Source organism: Littorina saxatilis, linkage group LG4 (genome assembly GCF_037325665.1).
Source record: "Littorina saxatilis isolate snail1 linkage group LG4, US_GU_Lsax_2.0, whole genome shotgun sequence".
Classification (NCBI taxonomy): domain Eukaryota; kingdom Metazoa; phylum Mollusca; class Gastropoda; order Littorinimorpha; family Littorinidae; genus Littorina; species Littorina saxatilis.
In genome coordinates, this window is record NC_090248.1 from 8,525,819 (window position 1) to 8,539,757 (window position 13,939).

Here is a 13,939-nt window from a genome sequence, read left to right on the forward strand (position 1 = left end):
ACGCACACACTCACACTCACACATACACAGACAAAGACACACAGACACAGACACACACCAAGAACTGTACCATGACAAGGGAGACAATGAATCTTCAAGAGAGCTTAATACCAAAATACAACCAAACACAAAGAAAAGGAGATGATCTTGAGTGTTTCCTGTCCTATGTGATTGAACGTTCCAACAACCAACCTGTTTTATTTTGTATATTTTTTACTCTTGCATGCTGACAGTCAGATCCCCAGCTTGTCTTTATTTGTCATCGCAAACAATAAAGCAAACCAACAGACAGACAGACACTGGCAAACTAACCAAACAAATCATGTCTCCGGTGATTGCTTTAAATTCATCAGATTGGTGTGTTTGTAAAATTAGTACTTTGTTTCCTCAACTGACGGAGATATCTAATTGAAAACTCGGACAAAGAAACATGATATACAAGTACAAATAAAAACAAGCAGTCTTAAACTGAGAACAGTGTTCCCATGGGAGGCAATCAGCTTGCTACATGTTAAAGGGCAATACAACGGCTGTTGTCTCCCTTGTCATGGTAATGGATCTTGGTTAGGTATGAGCGTGCGTGTGTGATAGAGAGAGAGAGAGAGAGAGAGAAGCAAGAGAGAGAGAGAAACAAGAGAGCATGGGTGCAACTCTTCCGTTTTTTTGAAAATTCTGAAGCAAGGCCATTGTGTTTGGGTGGTTGCTTGAGAGGTCAGCCACCCTTGACCATGCCTGATAGGGACGGTTGTGTAAAGGTGCCAAGAGGGGGGGGGGGGGGGGGGGGGAGGATGTCATGTCATACTGGTGAATGTGGCATCGTAAATGCTGTGTATTTAGCCTTCCTTATATACCCCACTTTCAGGGATTCAGATACCTTCAGTGGTAGAGAAAATTTGCATTCCTGATCTATGAACCAGTGGTATTTTGCTTCAGATACATTGAGTCCTTTAAAAAGTTGGCAACTAAAACAAGCTTGCTTGAAACTTATTTCTCTTTTAATTCAAGCTATGATTCAACAATCATTTGCGAATTGAACTCCTAAAATGAAAAAGCAGCATCAGAAGATTGCATGTGCATGGCAAGGGATATAACTCTGGAGGTTTCTGTTTTTGTCTATACCTTCTTCTTTTTAACCTGAGCAGTTAGCCCTTTTGAAAGTAATCAATTGAAACAAACTCAGTGACTTGAAACTTGTTTCTCATTTGGTTGAAGCTATGGCTCAACAATTATTTGAGAATTTACCTCCTGCAATGATAAATTCATAAGCTTCAAGTAAAGAAATTGTAATACAAGGGAGGTGACTGTAATTTCCTGTTTGTGAAAACTTTTTGTTATGGTAATTTTCCTTTAATTCAGTAAACATGTTTTAAATCAAAGACAAAACTAGGTGATAAAATCAATCACCTTCAAGTTTACAAGATTTTTAATTTGGGCATCTCCAATTTTAAGTTAGTTAGCAAGGAGAGGCTATAATCTAAAACCCTTCTTCAAATTGTTGACCTTGTTTTTTGTAGACCTTCTAGCAAGAGTGATGCAACCAAACACCTTCAAGTATAGGGGTTTTTCATGTTGTGCATCCTCCCCTCCCCCCCAAAAAAACCCAATTTTGTTGTTGTTGCTGTTTTCAGTTTTAAAACCAGGAGAGGCTCAAATAGCCCCTCTTAAAATGCTAAAATTCATTTTCGGCTGGGTGGTTACAAATACCTTCAGGTTTACAAGATTGTTCATATTATGCATATCCGCAAAGCCTGTTTGTTCTGAAATAGATTTAGAGTCAAAAGAGGTCATTCAAATCCTCCCTGAAATGCAAAAAATTGTTTTGGGGTGGGGGGCGCTGCCCCCCTGGACCCCCCAGCAAGGGAGCTGCCCCTGCACCCCGCCGGGGCCTTAACGGCCCCTGCCCCTGGACCACGACCTTTTTCAGTTTTTTTCATTTTCCAGCAGTTGCACCCATGAGAGAGAGAGAGAGAGAGAGAGAGAGAGAGAGAGAGAGAGAGAGAGAGAGAGAGAGAGAGAGAGAGAGAGAGAGAGAGAGAGAGAGAGAGAGAGGGAGAGAGAGAGAGAGAGGGAGAGAGAGAGAGGGCAAGAACATACAAGCAATGTAGGCAAAAACTCTCGAAGTTTGCAAGACCATTGCATTTACTAAAGAGGCTAAAACAATGAACATCACACCCACACACACACAGGTAAGATCATTCAAGACAATACGATCATAACTCTGGCAACCAATCTTGGATACTCTTTGGAATATATAATACACAGCCATCTGACTTAAATATTGTATCTCTTTATTCTAAACAAAATAGGAAAACAAACAAATAATGCCACATGCAAAACAGCAATGCAATGCAAAGGAAAAATCTACAAATTGTTACAACAATGAAACAATACGTATAATATAACCTTCTGTGAAAATGTGTTACATGAAAAATAAAGCAAACCTACTGACCAAGTTTCTGCTAAAATAACTTGCAAAAACAAATTTCACAAAAGAATTAAAAGACTCAATCAAATGTTTAATAACAAATTGCATGCGTAAAGCTTCATTATTAAAAAGAACACACAGTAAAAATGCTTGTGACTTGGAATTAGTGTCATGTTGTTGACGTATTTGCTTCACTATCATACATTTAGCTAACACTTCAACATCAGTTAATACAACAAACAATATAAAACAAAATATTATACCGCAATGTCATTCAACCTAAAACAAAACGCCTCAACAAATACCAACCATTCTTCCTTTTCAATTCATCGGTTAACACAATTCGCCTTTATAAAACCATTACTACAAAATACCAGTGCTCATACTAAAACATTTCTGTCTGGAAAATAGCACACTCACTTCTTCAGAAATAAGCACACAGCTCCCAAAACAATACACATCTTACATGACACAATTCGCCTTTATGATAAAAAACAACAACAACCAACATGTATGTCATTGACAACGAGTACCTATGACCCCAACAACCTTGACCTACTTCTCGCGACAAACCAGAACGGGCACGTGCGCGTGGTGCACGATGTACTGACTGACGCTGCCCATGAGGGTACGCCTGATCTTGCCCAGTCCCCGTGTACCCGTTATGATCAGGTCAGCCCCAAGTTCCTGACTCGCCTTGATCACTGCTTCGCCTGGTGTGTTTCCCGAGTAGCGGAGTACTTTCCCTGGAACCTGTATTGGGAGTAAAATTATGATTACATCTAATTGTTAAAAGAAAAGAAATAATAAATGGCATGTCTGTCTAATTATGTGCGTGTGTAAGAAAGGCGTGTTTGAAAGAGAAAGAGAAAAAGAGAAAGAGAGAGAAAGAGAGAGAGAGAGAGAGAGAGAGAGAGAGAGAGAGAGAGAGAGAGAGAGAGTGAGTGAAAGAGTGAGAGAGAGAGAGTGAGGGAGAGAGAGTGAGAGAGAAAGTGAGAGTGAGAGAGAGAGAGTGAGAGAGTGAGAGAGAGAGAGTGAGAGAGAGAGAGTGAGAGAGAGTGAGAGAGAGAGTGAGGGAGAGAGAGAGAGTGAGAGAGTGAGTGAGAGAGAGTGAGAGTGAGTGAGAGAGAGTGTGAGAGAGAGTGTGAGAGAGAGTGAGAGAGAGAGTGAGAGAGAGAGAGTGAGAGTGTGTAAGTGTGTGTTAATGTGTGTGTGTGTGTGTGTGTGTGTGTGTGTGTGCGTGCGCGTGTGCGCCGTTTGTGTCTGCCTGCGTTTAATTGCGCAAGCGTGTGTGTGTGTGTGTGTGTGTGTGTGTGTGTGTGTGTGTGTGTGTGTGTGAGTGTGTGCATGTGTGTGTGTGCGTGTGTGTATGTGTTTGTGTGCGTTTGTGTGTGCGCGTATGTGTGTGCGTACGTGCGTGTTTGCATTCGTGGGCTTGGAGCACGGGGAAGGGAGGGGCGTCTTCAAAGCTCAAAACGAAGACGGGGTAAAAAGCTGCACTTGTTCTATGCTTGGCGTGAGTGTGCGAACGCCTTTGTGTGTCAGCAGAACGTGACTTTAGACAGACAGGTGGACACACACGAACACCAATTCCTGGTTGAAGAGGCCATCCCTTTCGAATTCTGTTGAGAATGCACAGCATGGGAACGTAAAGAAGAAAACACAAGGAAAGAGAGATTGAAGGTCAAGTCAAAGGACACACTTTGCTGCTGTTGTTGTTGTTGTTGTTGTTGTTGATTATTATAGTTTTCAGTTGAAGAGTTTTGCCTTGTGATTATGGTGTTTTGTGTGTTACAGCTGGACGGGAGCAATTGCCTTGTGAATAAGGCGCCGGTGTAACACGAAATTTTTACTCCACAAAAAATTTACTCCGGAGTAAATATTTCGTACGAAATTCTCACTCCGAGGCGAGTACACTTTTTGTACGAGAAGAGAACTCCCCAAGGCACGAAAAAATTACTCCCTCCACGAAATTTGTACTCCCCATTTTTTTTACTTCCAGTAAAAATCTCGTACGCAAAAATGGGATGCGGGCGAAGGGATAATGCCAATAAGTGATCTCGCGCACACGAATGTCGCGCTCCCTCCTTCCACGCCTTCAACCACCAAGACTAACAGGGGACAAGGGAGTAAAAATTTCGTACACCTGGCATGGGAGGAAATTGCTCGTGTTGGGGTGAAGTAATTTATTCGTTATGTATTCGTCAGGGGAGTAACCTTTTTGTACAAAATGTTTACTCGGAACTCACCTGTCTTGGGGAGTAATTTTCTCGTGCAATGGGGGAGTGCTTTTTTCGTAAAGGGAGTAAGTTTTTCGTACGAAATGTTTACTCCGGAGTAAAAATCTCGTGGGAGTAATTTTCTCGTGTTACACCGGCCTCCCATTGCCTTGAGTGTTCGAATCCCGGCCGCGCACGTTCACGATCTCCCGTGTCAAGACTCAAGTACGCTGTTTGGTATCGCATGGATGTACATCAAATCGAGCAAGTCAAACCAAGTAGCAATATATGCACAAATATTTTCTTTCAATACTTAAAACAAAAACACCATGGTGTTAAACACCCCCCGACACACACACACACATCAACAAATGCCCCCCCCCCCCCGCGGGTTAGGGGTAAGAATTTACCCGATGCTCCCCAGCATGTCGTAAGAGGCGACTAACGGATTCTGTTTCTCCTTTTAGCCTTATTAAGTGTTTCTTGTATAGAATATAGTCAATTTTTGTAAAGATTTTAGTCAAGCAGTATGTAAGAAATATTAAGTCCTTTGTACTGGAAACTTGCATTCTCCCAGTAAGGTAATATATTGTACTACGTTGCAAGCCCCTGGAGCAAATTTTTGATTTGTGCTTTTGTGAACAAGAAACAATTGACAAGTGGCTCTATCCCATCTTCCCCCTTTCCCCGTCGCGATATAACCCTTCGTGGTTGAAAACGACGTTAAACACCAAATAAAGAAAGAAAGAATCAACAAATGGAATAAAATAAACCAACACAGCCAAGAAACGTATTTCGCAGTCGCAATATGAACTCAACGTCTCACACAGTCGTCTGGTACTGGACACAGTAGCACGAGAGAACGTAACATGAGTAATAACTTAGGGAGATTTAATAAACGAAACGTCGGGACGTTTCGTTTTGAAGTTGTGGTAAACGTCATCATTTCGGGGGTCTCTCGCTGGAAAGGTGAAGGTCAACTGAAACGGAACGTGGAACGTCAAAACGCAGTCACGTTTTCCACCCCCAAAAAACGAACAATATTTCGTCAACTTTTGTGAGTATTTTTGCACACTAACAGTTTTATTTGTTGGCCATTTTATGCATTGCTAGATTCATCAACCCTTTCACAGTCTTTCAGCGCTGAGAATGTGTTCATTGGAGGTAGACAACTGTTGTGAACTGAAATATTTTGAAGGGTGCTGATCCTGGTACATTTATCCAACTTCATGGTGAGAAAGCAAATGGCGAAGCAGAAGTAGGTCATCGCATCGAATTTTTATTCTGGCTTCGTATGTGATTTTGTATAAACAAAGTCTGTGTGATTTATTTGGACTGAAAATAATCAAAGTATGCCCGATTCTGGACCACCTCCTAGGGGTTTTTTTTCCATTCTGATCGAGGACAGACGTGATAATTTCACTTGAAGATTTATCGCCCTTCCTTCATTCCGAAACGAAACGTGAATACATCTAAATCTTGTCTGCGGCCTATGCCGTCTCGTTTCACGTTCCGTTTCGCGGGGTGACTCATTCACCAAACGAAACGAGCTGCAAAACGAAACGTGCTGTCTTTTAAATCTCCCTAGTGACCTGTTTAATCGTTCGTTAGGACAAACCACTAGCCACTTACCCCGGCTTCGGTGAGCATCTTTTCCAGTTTATCCACCAGTTTTTTTATCTCTCCTTCCTCTTCGCTGCACATTCGGGCCAGAAACTGAGGATCTGTCGAGAATACGGCTGCAAAGAAGGGAAGCGTATCGGTTTAGATGTTAAGCTTTTAGCTTTGGCATTTGGGTATTTTTTTCCTTTTTACATTTAGTCAAGTTTTGACTAAATGTTTTAACATAGAGGGGGGAATCGAGACGAGGGTCATGGTGTATGTGTGTCTGTGTGTGTGTGTGTGTGTCTGTGTGTGTGTGTGCGTGTGTGTGTGTAGAGCGATTCAGAGTAAACTACTAGACCGATCTTTATGAAATTTGACATGAGAGTTCCTGGGTATGATATTCCCGGACATCTTTTTCATTTTTTCGATAAATGTCTTTGATGACGTCATATCCGGCTTTTTGTAAAAGTTGAGGCGGCACTGTCACACCCTCATTTTTCAATCAAATTGATTGACATTTTGGCCAAGCAATCTTCGACAAAGGCCGGACTTCGGCATTGCATTTCAGCTTGGTGACTTAAAAATTAATTAATGACTTTGGTCATTAAAAACCTAAAAATTGTAATTATAACATTTTTTTATAAAACGATCCAAATTTACGTTCATATTATTCTTCATTATTTTCTGATTCCAAAAACATATAAATATGTTATATTTGGATTAAAAACAAGCTCTCAATATTAAAAATATAAAAATTATGAACAAAATCAAATGTCCGAAATCGATTTAAAAATTTCTTCATCTTATTCCTTGTCGGTTCCTGATTCCAAAAACATATAGATATGATATGTTTGGATTAAAAACACGCTCAGAAAGTTAAAACGAAGAGAGGTACAGAAAAGCGTGCTATGCAGCACAGCGAAACCACTTCCGCGCTAAACAGTCTCGTCAGTTTCACTGCGTTTTGCACGAGCGGCGGACTACGGTCATTGTGAAAAAATGCAGTGCGTTCAGTTTCATTCTGTGAGTTCCACAGCTTGACTAAATGTAGTAATTTCGCCTTACGCGACTTGTTTTTATATTTAGTCAAGTTTTGACTAAATATTTTAACATCGAGGGGGAATCGAAACGAGGGTCGTGGTGTATGTGCGTGCGTGCGTGTGTGTGTGTGTGTGTGTGTGTGTAGAGCGATTCAGACTAAACTACTGGACCGATCTTTATGAAATTTGACATGAGAGTTCCTGGGTATGAAATCCCCGAACGTTTTTTTTCATTTTTTTGATAAATGTCTTTGATGACGTCATATCCGGCTTTTCGTGAAAGTTGAGGCGGCACTGTCACGCCCTCATTTTTCAACCAAATTGGTTGAAATTTTGGTCAAGTATTCTTCGACGAAGCCCGGGGTTCGGTATTGCATTTCAGCTTGGTGGCTTAAAAATTAATTAATGACTTTGGTCATTAAAAATCGGAAAATTGTAAAAAAAAAATAAAAATTTATAAAACGATCCAAATTTACGTTTATCTTATTCTCCATCATTTGCTGATTCCAAAAACATATAAATATGTTATATTCGGATTAAAAACAAGCTCTGAAAATTAAATCTATAAAAATTATTATCAAAATTAAATTGTCCAAATCAATTTAAAAACACTTTCATCTTATTCCTTGTCGGTTCCTAATTCCAAAAACATATAGATATGATATGTTTGGATTAAAAACACGCTCAGAAAGTTAAAACAAAGAGAGGTACAGAAAAGCGTGCTATCCTTCTTAGCGCAACTACTACCCCGCTCTTCTTGTCAATTTCACTGCCTTTGCCATGAGCGGTGGACTGACGATGCTACGAGTATACGGTCTTGCTGAAAAATGGCAGCTACTTGACTAAATATTGTGTGTTTTTTTTCTTTTATCGTTGCTCTCTTTCTGGTTTTTTTCTCTCAATTATACACTCTCATAGGCACACAGATACACACGCGCGCGCGCGCACACGCACACACACACACACACACACACACACACACACACACACACACACACACACACACACACACACACACACACTCTCTCTCTCTCTCTCTCTTTCTGATAAATAACTTATAGGACACAAATCAGTGGTTGCTATAATGCACAGCAATCAGTAGAATACTTTACGACCAGCAGAGATCATTTCATTTCTCTGTAACGTGTATAAACATCCTGACACACTAACAGAGGAATACATAATACAGTACTTTATTTCTTTGAGTCTTGTTGCTTGTGTCCCCTTTCACGTGCTTTTCGTAACTATCGCCCGAGTCAAAGGTACGACGTCACTATACTCACGCTGTGACGTCAGGTTGCCATGTTCGGCCGCGAAGACAATTGTGACGTCATCTCCTTTGTGCTCCACGTTCTCTTTGTAATCTAAAAATTAAAAAAACAACAATAATAATAATGCAACCGCCACGTCTATGTTTTTCCTTCAGCAGATGTACTGTATGTTCAACTGTGACATGAAATCAAAAACAGATACACTAGTACTGTTGACGTGATACACTGTTGACGTGATACACTGTTGACGTGATACACTGTTGACGTTCCCAAGTCAAGAATCTAAAAACAATAAAGGTAAGTTTATGGAACGTTTCATTTTGAACAAAACGAAACATTCAAGAGAACTTTGACCTATCGGCCTGTATACAGTGTACAGACAAGATACACAACAGACACACAACAGACACACGTCGATGTTTACTGATACTGTGACGTTGTACTTGTAGCTTCCAAAATGGTCAAAGCAAAATGACCAATGAAATAAAAGAAAAATTGGACCAAATGATCAGTAAACAATTTTTTTTTTAAAAAGGGATCAAATATCATCACCAACCAGAAATACATTATGCACGTATTCAATCTTATTTGTAAGCACAGACCAGAACATTACGTGAGTTTAAGATAATTATGTTTGTTTGTTTGTTTAACGGCCAGCCGACCACGAAGGGCCATATCAGGGCGGTGCTGCTTTGACATTATAACGTGCGCCACACACAAGACAGAAGTCGCAGCACAGGCTTCATGTCTCACCCAGAGAGAGAGAGAGTGAGAAAGACTCGAGAGAGAGAGAGAGAGAGAGAGAGAGAGAGAGAGAGAGAGAGAGAGAGAGAGAGAGAGAGAGAGAGAGAGAGAGAGAGAGAGAGAGAGAGAGCGACATCGAGAGAGAGAGCGACATCGAGAGAGAGAGAGAGAGAGAGAGAGAGAGAGAGAGAGAGAGAGAGAGAGAGAGACAGACAGACAGACAGACAGACAGACAGACAGACAGACAGACAGACGGACAGACAGAGACTCACAGATATTTGAACCAGGATTCGAACCCGTGACACACGGATCACAAGTGCATTAATTGCTCTACCAACTGAACTACCGGTCTCCAGTGGCAGCAACACTACTTATAACAAACATGTTGGACAACAGTAGAACTCCATCTATAAACTTTCCCATCCATAAAATGCTCCTGACTGCAAAATTGCTTGCATGACCTGACTTTATTACGTCGGTACATAGACAAAACAATGCGAAGAGTGTCGTGTAAATGTAAACATGCTCGCCTGCTGTGTGCATATATATATATCATAACAAGGAAGAACAAGAAACAATTTGCATGAGGTTGTGTGTGCGTATAATTATATAACTATCATTTTTCTACGATATCCGGGAGGGGAAGGGGGGGCATTATTTGTCTGCTGAGAATGCAAACCGGACTTTGAGCTTTGAAAAATACATGTACACACGTAAGTTATGATGCAGATTTTGCAACTGGTAATTTTTACGGAGACAAAACCTCATATCACAAAAAAAACTGTTGTTTTTTTCCAAACGGATCGATTTTATTTTTGCCCTCGGTCCTGAACCTACTTTTGATAATAATAACCAGCTTGAGGGCGGAAGACACTATAGTAACAAGAACAATATTCAGACAAAACGGCAATAAAAAGTGTGTGTGTGTGTGCACACACGAGTTTGCGTGTGTGTGTGTGTGTGTGTGTGTGTGTGTGTGTGTGTGTGTGTGTGTGTGTGTGTGTGTGTGTGCGCTTGCTTGCTGAGTGCGTGCGTGCGAGATGATTGGTGGTGGTGTCTAAACGGGCTATTTGTTGAAAGCCATTAGTCGAAAGCAAATTACAACAAAGCTCTTTTGACACCAGATATGGCACACTGACGTGCATGTTGCAACCATGTGTTGCCAATGTCAATAGGCAAAGTCTACAGTAAAAACACACTCACACACGCACGCACGCACGCACACAGACACACTTGCGCACACATACACACACACACACACACTAACAAAGACACACGTCCCCACACAAACACAAATGCACGCGCACAACCACATGCACACTCGTAAGCACATTTGATTCATGATAATTATTCTGTCGTAAACACGTGTTCACATGCATTCATTCCAGCGAGCGAGCGAGCGAGAGAGAGCGAGCGAGAGAGAGCGAGAGAGAGAGAGAGAGAGAGAGAGAGAGAGAGAGAGAGAGAGAGAGAGAGAGAGAGAGAGAGAGAGAGAGAGAATAAACAGTACCAGGAAAGTGTAAAACGAATAATATGGGTCAAACCGGAACAACGGAAGGATGTTTGCGAATATTTAAAGCTAGTGAGTCTTCGAAACAACGTAGAACATTTTCTGGCAATTAGCTATGAATTATATTCGATTAAGCACAATCTTTGTAGAATGACCGCTGACATTTCTGCGGGGAAAACAAGTTCAGCACGGCATAGTTTGAAGTAAATTGTTTCTGTCTCTACTCCACCCCTTGTTTTCCCAGCAACAATACCAGCTGTTCGAACGTAGATCAATACAGCAAAGTCTTACGACAAACAGTAATAACATGCTGCATACGCAGTAGGGGAGACCGGGGCTAGTCCGCCCCCGGGGCACATCCGTCTTTGTCTGTTTATTCTTACGTTTGCCACCTTTTAGTCATTCACACCATGTGGGAGTGGTGTCCCTTCTTCCCGCCATATCCTGCAGAAGTTAAGAGGTTGCGCGCCCATATATCGTGAGTACAGATCACAAAAAGTGTTTTTCTTCATTTTTGTAACATGAATGCATGGGAGTTGACTTAGGTTTTGATGCATTACCTCTGAGAACAAATACTTAGTCTTGGTGTCGAGTGAAAGTGCGTTAATTAGGGTCGAGTTCTGACAAAGTTTTGCTTCTTCCTTCCCATGTCATTGTGCTCGTTATCTGGCACTAGAGTTGCCTGCCCGTGCAGGGGCAAGTCCGCCTATTTGTCATGGGGCATGTTCGCCGTGAGCAGTATGTACAACAAATGTACATGTTCATGCGCACATAAAACCTGTCTGCACATTGATATCAGCTACACATTTGTCTTGATGTAAAATAAAAAAAATCAGTCTTCTAGTTCATCAAACTCGCCAGTTATGCTACCAAAAGCATAAAAGTAGCATAAAAGTAGGCGGACTAGCCCCGGTCTCCCCTAACGTAATTTTGTGTTACATTCTTTCGTATTTTGTCATTGGCATTTTTGAACCTAAATATTGAAGGGAATTAAAAAAGCTTTCCCACTAAAGCTTGCCCACTACTAGTCTTCTACTATGGGATGAGAGCGGCGGACTTGCCCCACCCTGTAGGCGGACTTACCCCGACTTGGGGCAAGTTCGCCTACGTTAGGGTAGGTCTACTTAAAGCAGTATGTACAACAAATGTTCATGCGCACATAAAAAACTATCTGCACATTGATATCAGCTACACATTTGTCTTGATGTAAAATAAACAAGTCGCGTAAGGCGAAAATACAATATTTAGTCAAGTAGCTGCCATTTTTCAGCAAGACCGTATACTCGTAGCATCGTCAGTCCACCGCTCATGGCAAAGGCAGTGAAATTGACAAGAAGAGCGGGGTAGTAGTTGCGCTAAGAAGGATAGCACACTTTTCTGTACCTCTCTTTGTTTTAACTTTCTGAGCGTGTTTTTAATCCAAACATATCATATCTATATGTTTTTGGAATCAGGTACCGACAAGGAATAAGATGAAAGTGTTTTTAAATTGATTTGGAACATTTAATTTTGATAATAATTTTTATATATTTAATTTTCAGAGCTTGTTTTTAATCCAAATATAACATATTTATATGTTTTTGGAATCAGCAAATGATGGAGAATAAGATAAACGTAAATTTGGATTGTTTTATAAATTTTTATTTTTTTTTACAATTTTTAGATTTTTAATGACCAAAGTCATTAATTAATTTTTAAGCCACCAAGCTGAAATGCAATACCGAACCCCGGGCTTCGTCGAAGAATACTTGACCAAAATTTGAACCAATTTGGTTTAAAAATGAGGGCGTGACAGTGCCGCCTCAACTTTCACGAAAAGCCGGATATGACGTCATCAAAGACATTTATCAAAAAAATGAAAAAAACGTTCGGGGATTTCATACCCAGGAACTCTCATGTCAAATTTCATAAAGATCGGTCCAGTAGTTTAGTCTGAATCGCTCTACACACACACACACACACACACGCACGCACATACACCACGACCCTCGTTTCGATTCCCCCTCGATGTTAAAATATTTAGTCAAAACTTGACTAAATATAAAAATCAGTCTTCTAGTTCATCAAACTCGCCAGTTATGCTACCAAAAGCATAAAAGTAGGCGGACTAGCCCCGGTCTCCCCTACTGCCTTGAGGCCTATAATTCCCTCTGTCAACAACAGGCGCCAGAAGCTACCTCGTTTTCCGTGATACACTTGTGTCATTGAATACATTGTCGGTGGTATACAGGTGTACAGCGGAGCCTCTTGGTACAACACAACAAGCTATGCTTGTAGTAAGTGCGGCCTTACCTTAACATTCCAACGGTAATAATATACAAATAGTTAGGTCAAAAATTATTATAATCATAACCATTACTGTCACGTTATAAAAATGCATGAGGCAGTGACGTGTGTGTGCGCGTTTGTGTGCGCGTGCGTGCGTATGTGTGTGTTTGTGTGTGTGTGACTTGAGGCGAGGAAGCTTGAGTGTATACTGCTAGTTTTAGTGAATGTATTTGTATACTTATGGTCCAGTGTTGTTTTTAAATTAATGTTGTTGATCAGTTTGTATAAATGATGCGTGTGTTGGTGTATATGGCTGGATTTAAATGTTTCTTAATCGCAATGTCATCACAAATTCCCAACCTTGGGCAATTAAAGATTCTGTTTTCTGTACAATAAAATGAAGACTACGAATCACCCTCCTGCGTGTGTTTTGCGATGGAATGAATAAGTGGCATAATTGAAAGCCAGTACTGTATTCATGAAGTGGGACACATCCGCTTACCTTTGTCCTGTGTCAAAACACCAACCCTTTACCTGAAGATCCAGCTTAGGTAGAAAAATCAATCCCCATAAATCCATAAAGACGTCGGCTGATACTACTTACATTTATCTTGTTCTCGCTTGATAAAAGCGCACTGGCCCGCCCTCCCTCCCTCCCTCCCTCCCTCCCTTCCCTCCCCTCCCCTCCCCTCCCCTCCCCTCCCCTCCCCTCCCCTCCCCTCCCCTCCCCTCCCCTCCCCTCCCCTCCCCTCTCTCTCTCTCTCTATCTCTCTCTATCTCTCTCTCTGTATCTCTCTCTCTCTCGCTCTCTCTCTCTATCTATCTCTCTCTATCTCTCTCTCTATCTCACTCTCTCT

At 41.2% G+C, this 13,939-nt stretch overlaps 1 protein-coding gene across 1 annotated transcript in view; it reads right to left on the reverse strand.

Annotated features, from left to right (window-relative positions):
• Positions 1-2,117: 2,117 nt before the first annotated feature.
• LOC138963890 (universal stress protein in QAH/OAS sulfhydrylase 3'region-like) overlaps positions 2,118-13,939 on the reverse strand; it is a 17,825-nt gene continuing 6,003 nt past the window's right edge. The window contains exons 2-4 of the mRNA XM_070335737.1: positions 8,573-8,653; positions 6,277-6,383; positions 2,118-3,178 (exon numbers count right to left, since the gene is read on the reverse strand). Coding sequence (XP_070191838.1) covers positions 2,981-3,178; positions 6,277-6,383; positions 8,573-8,653 — 386 coding nt within the window. The 3' untranslated portion in view covers positions 2,118-2,980. The remainder of the gene's footprint in view (positions 3,179-6,276; positions 6,384-8,572; positions 8,654-13,939) is intronic.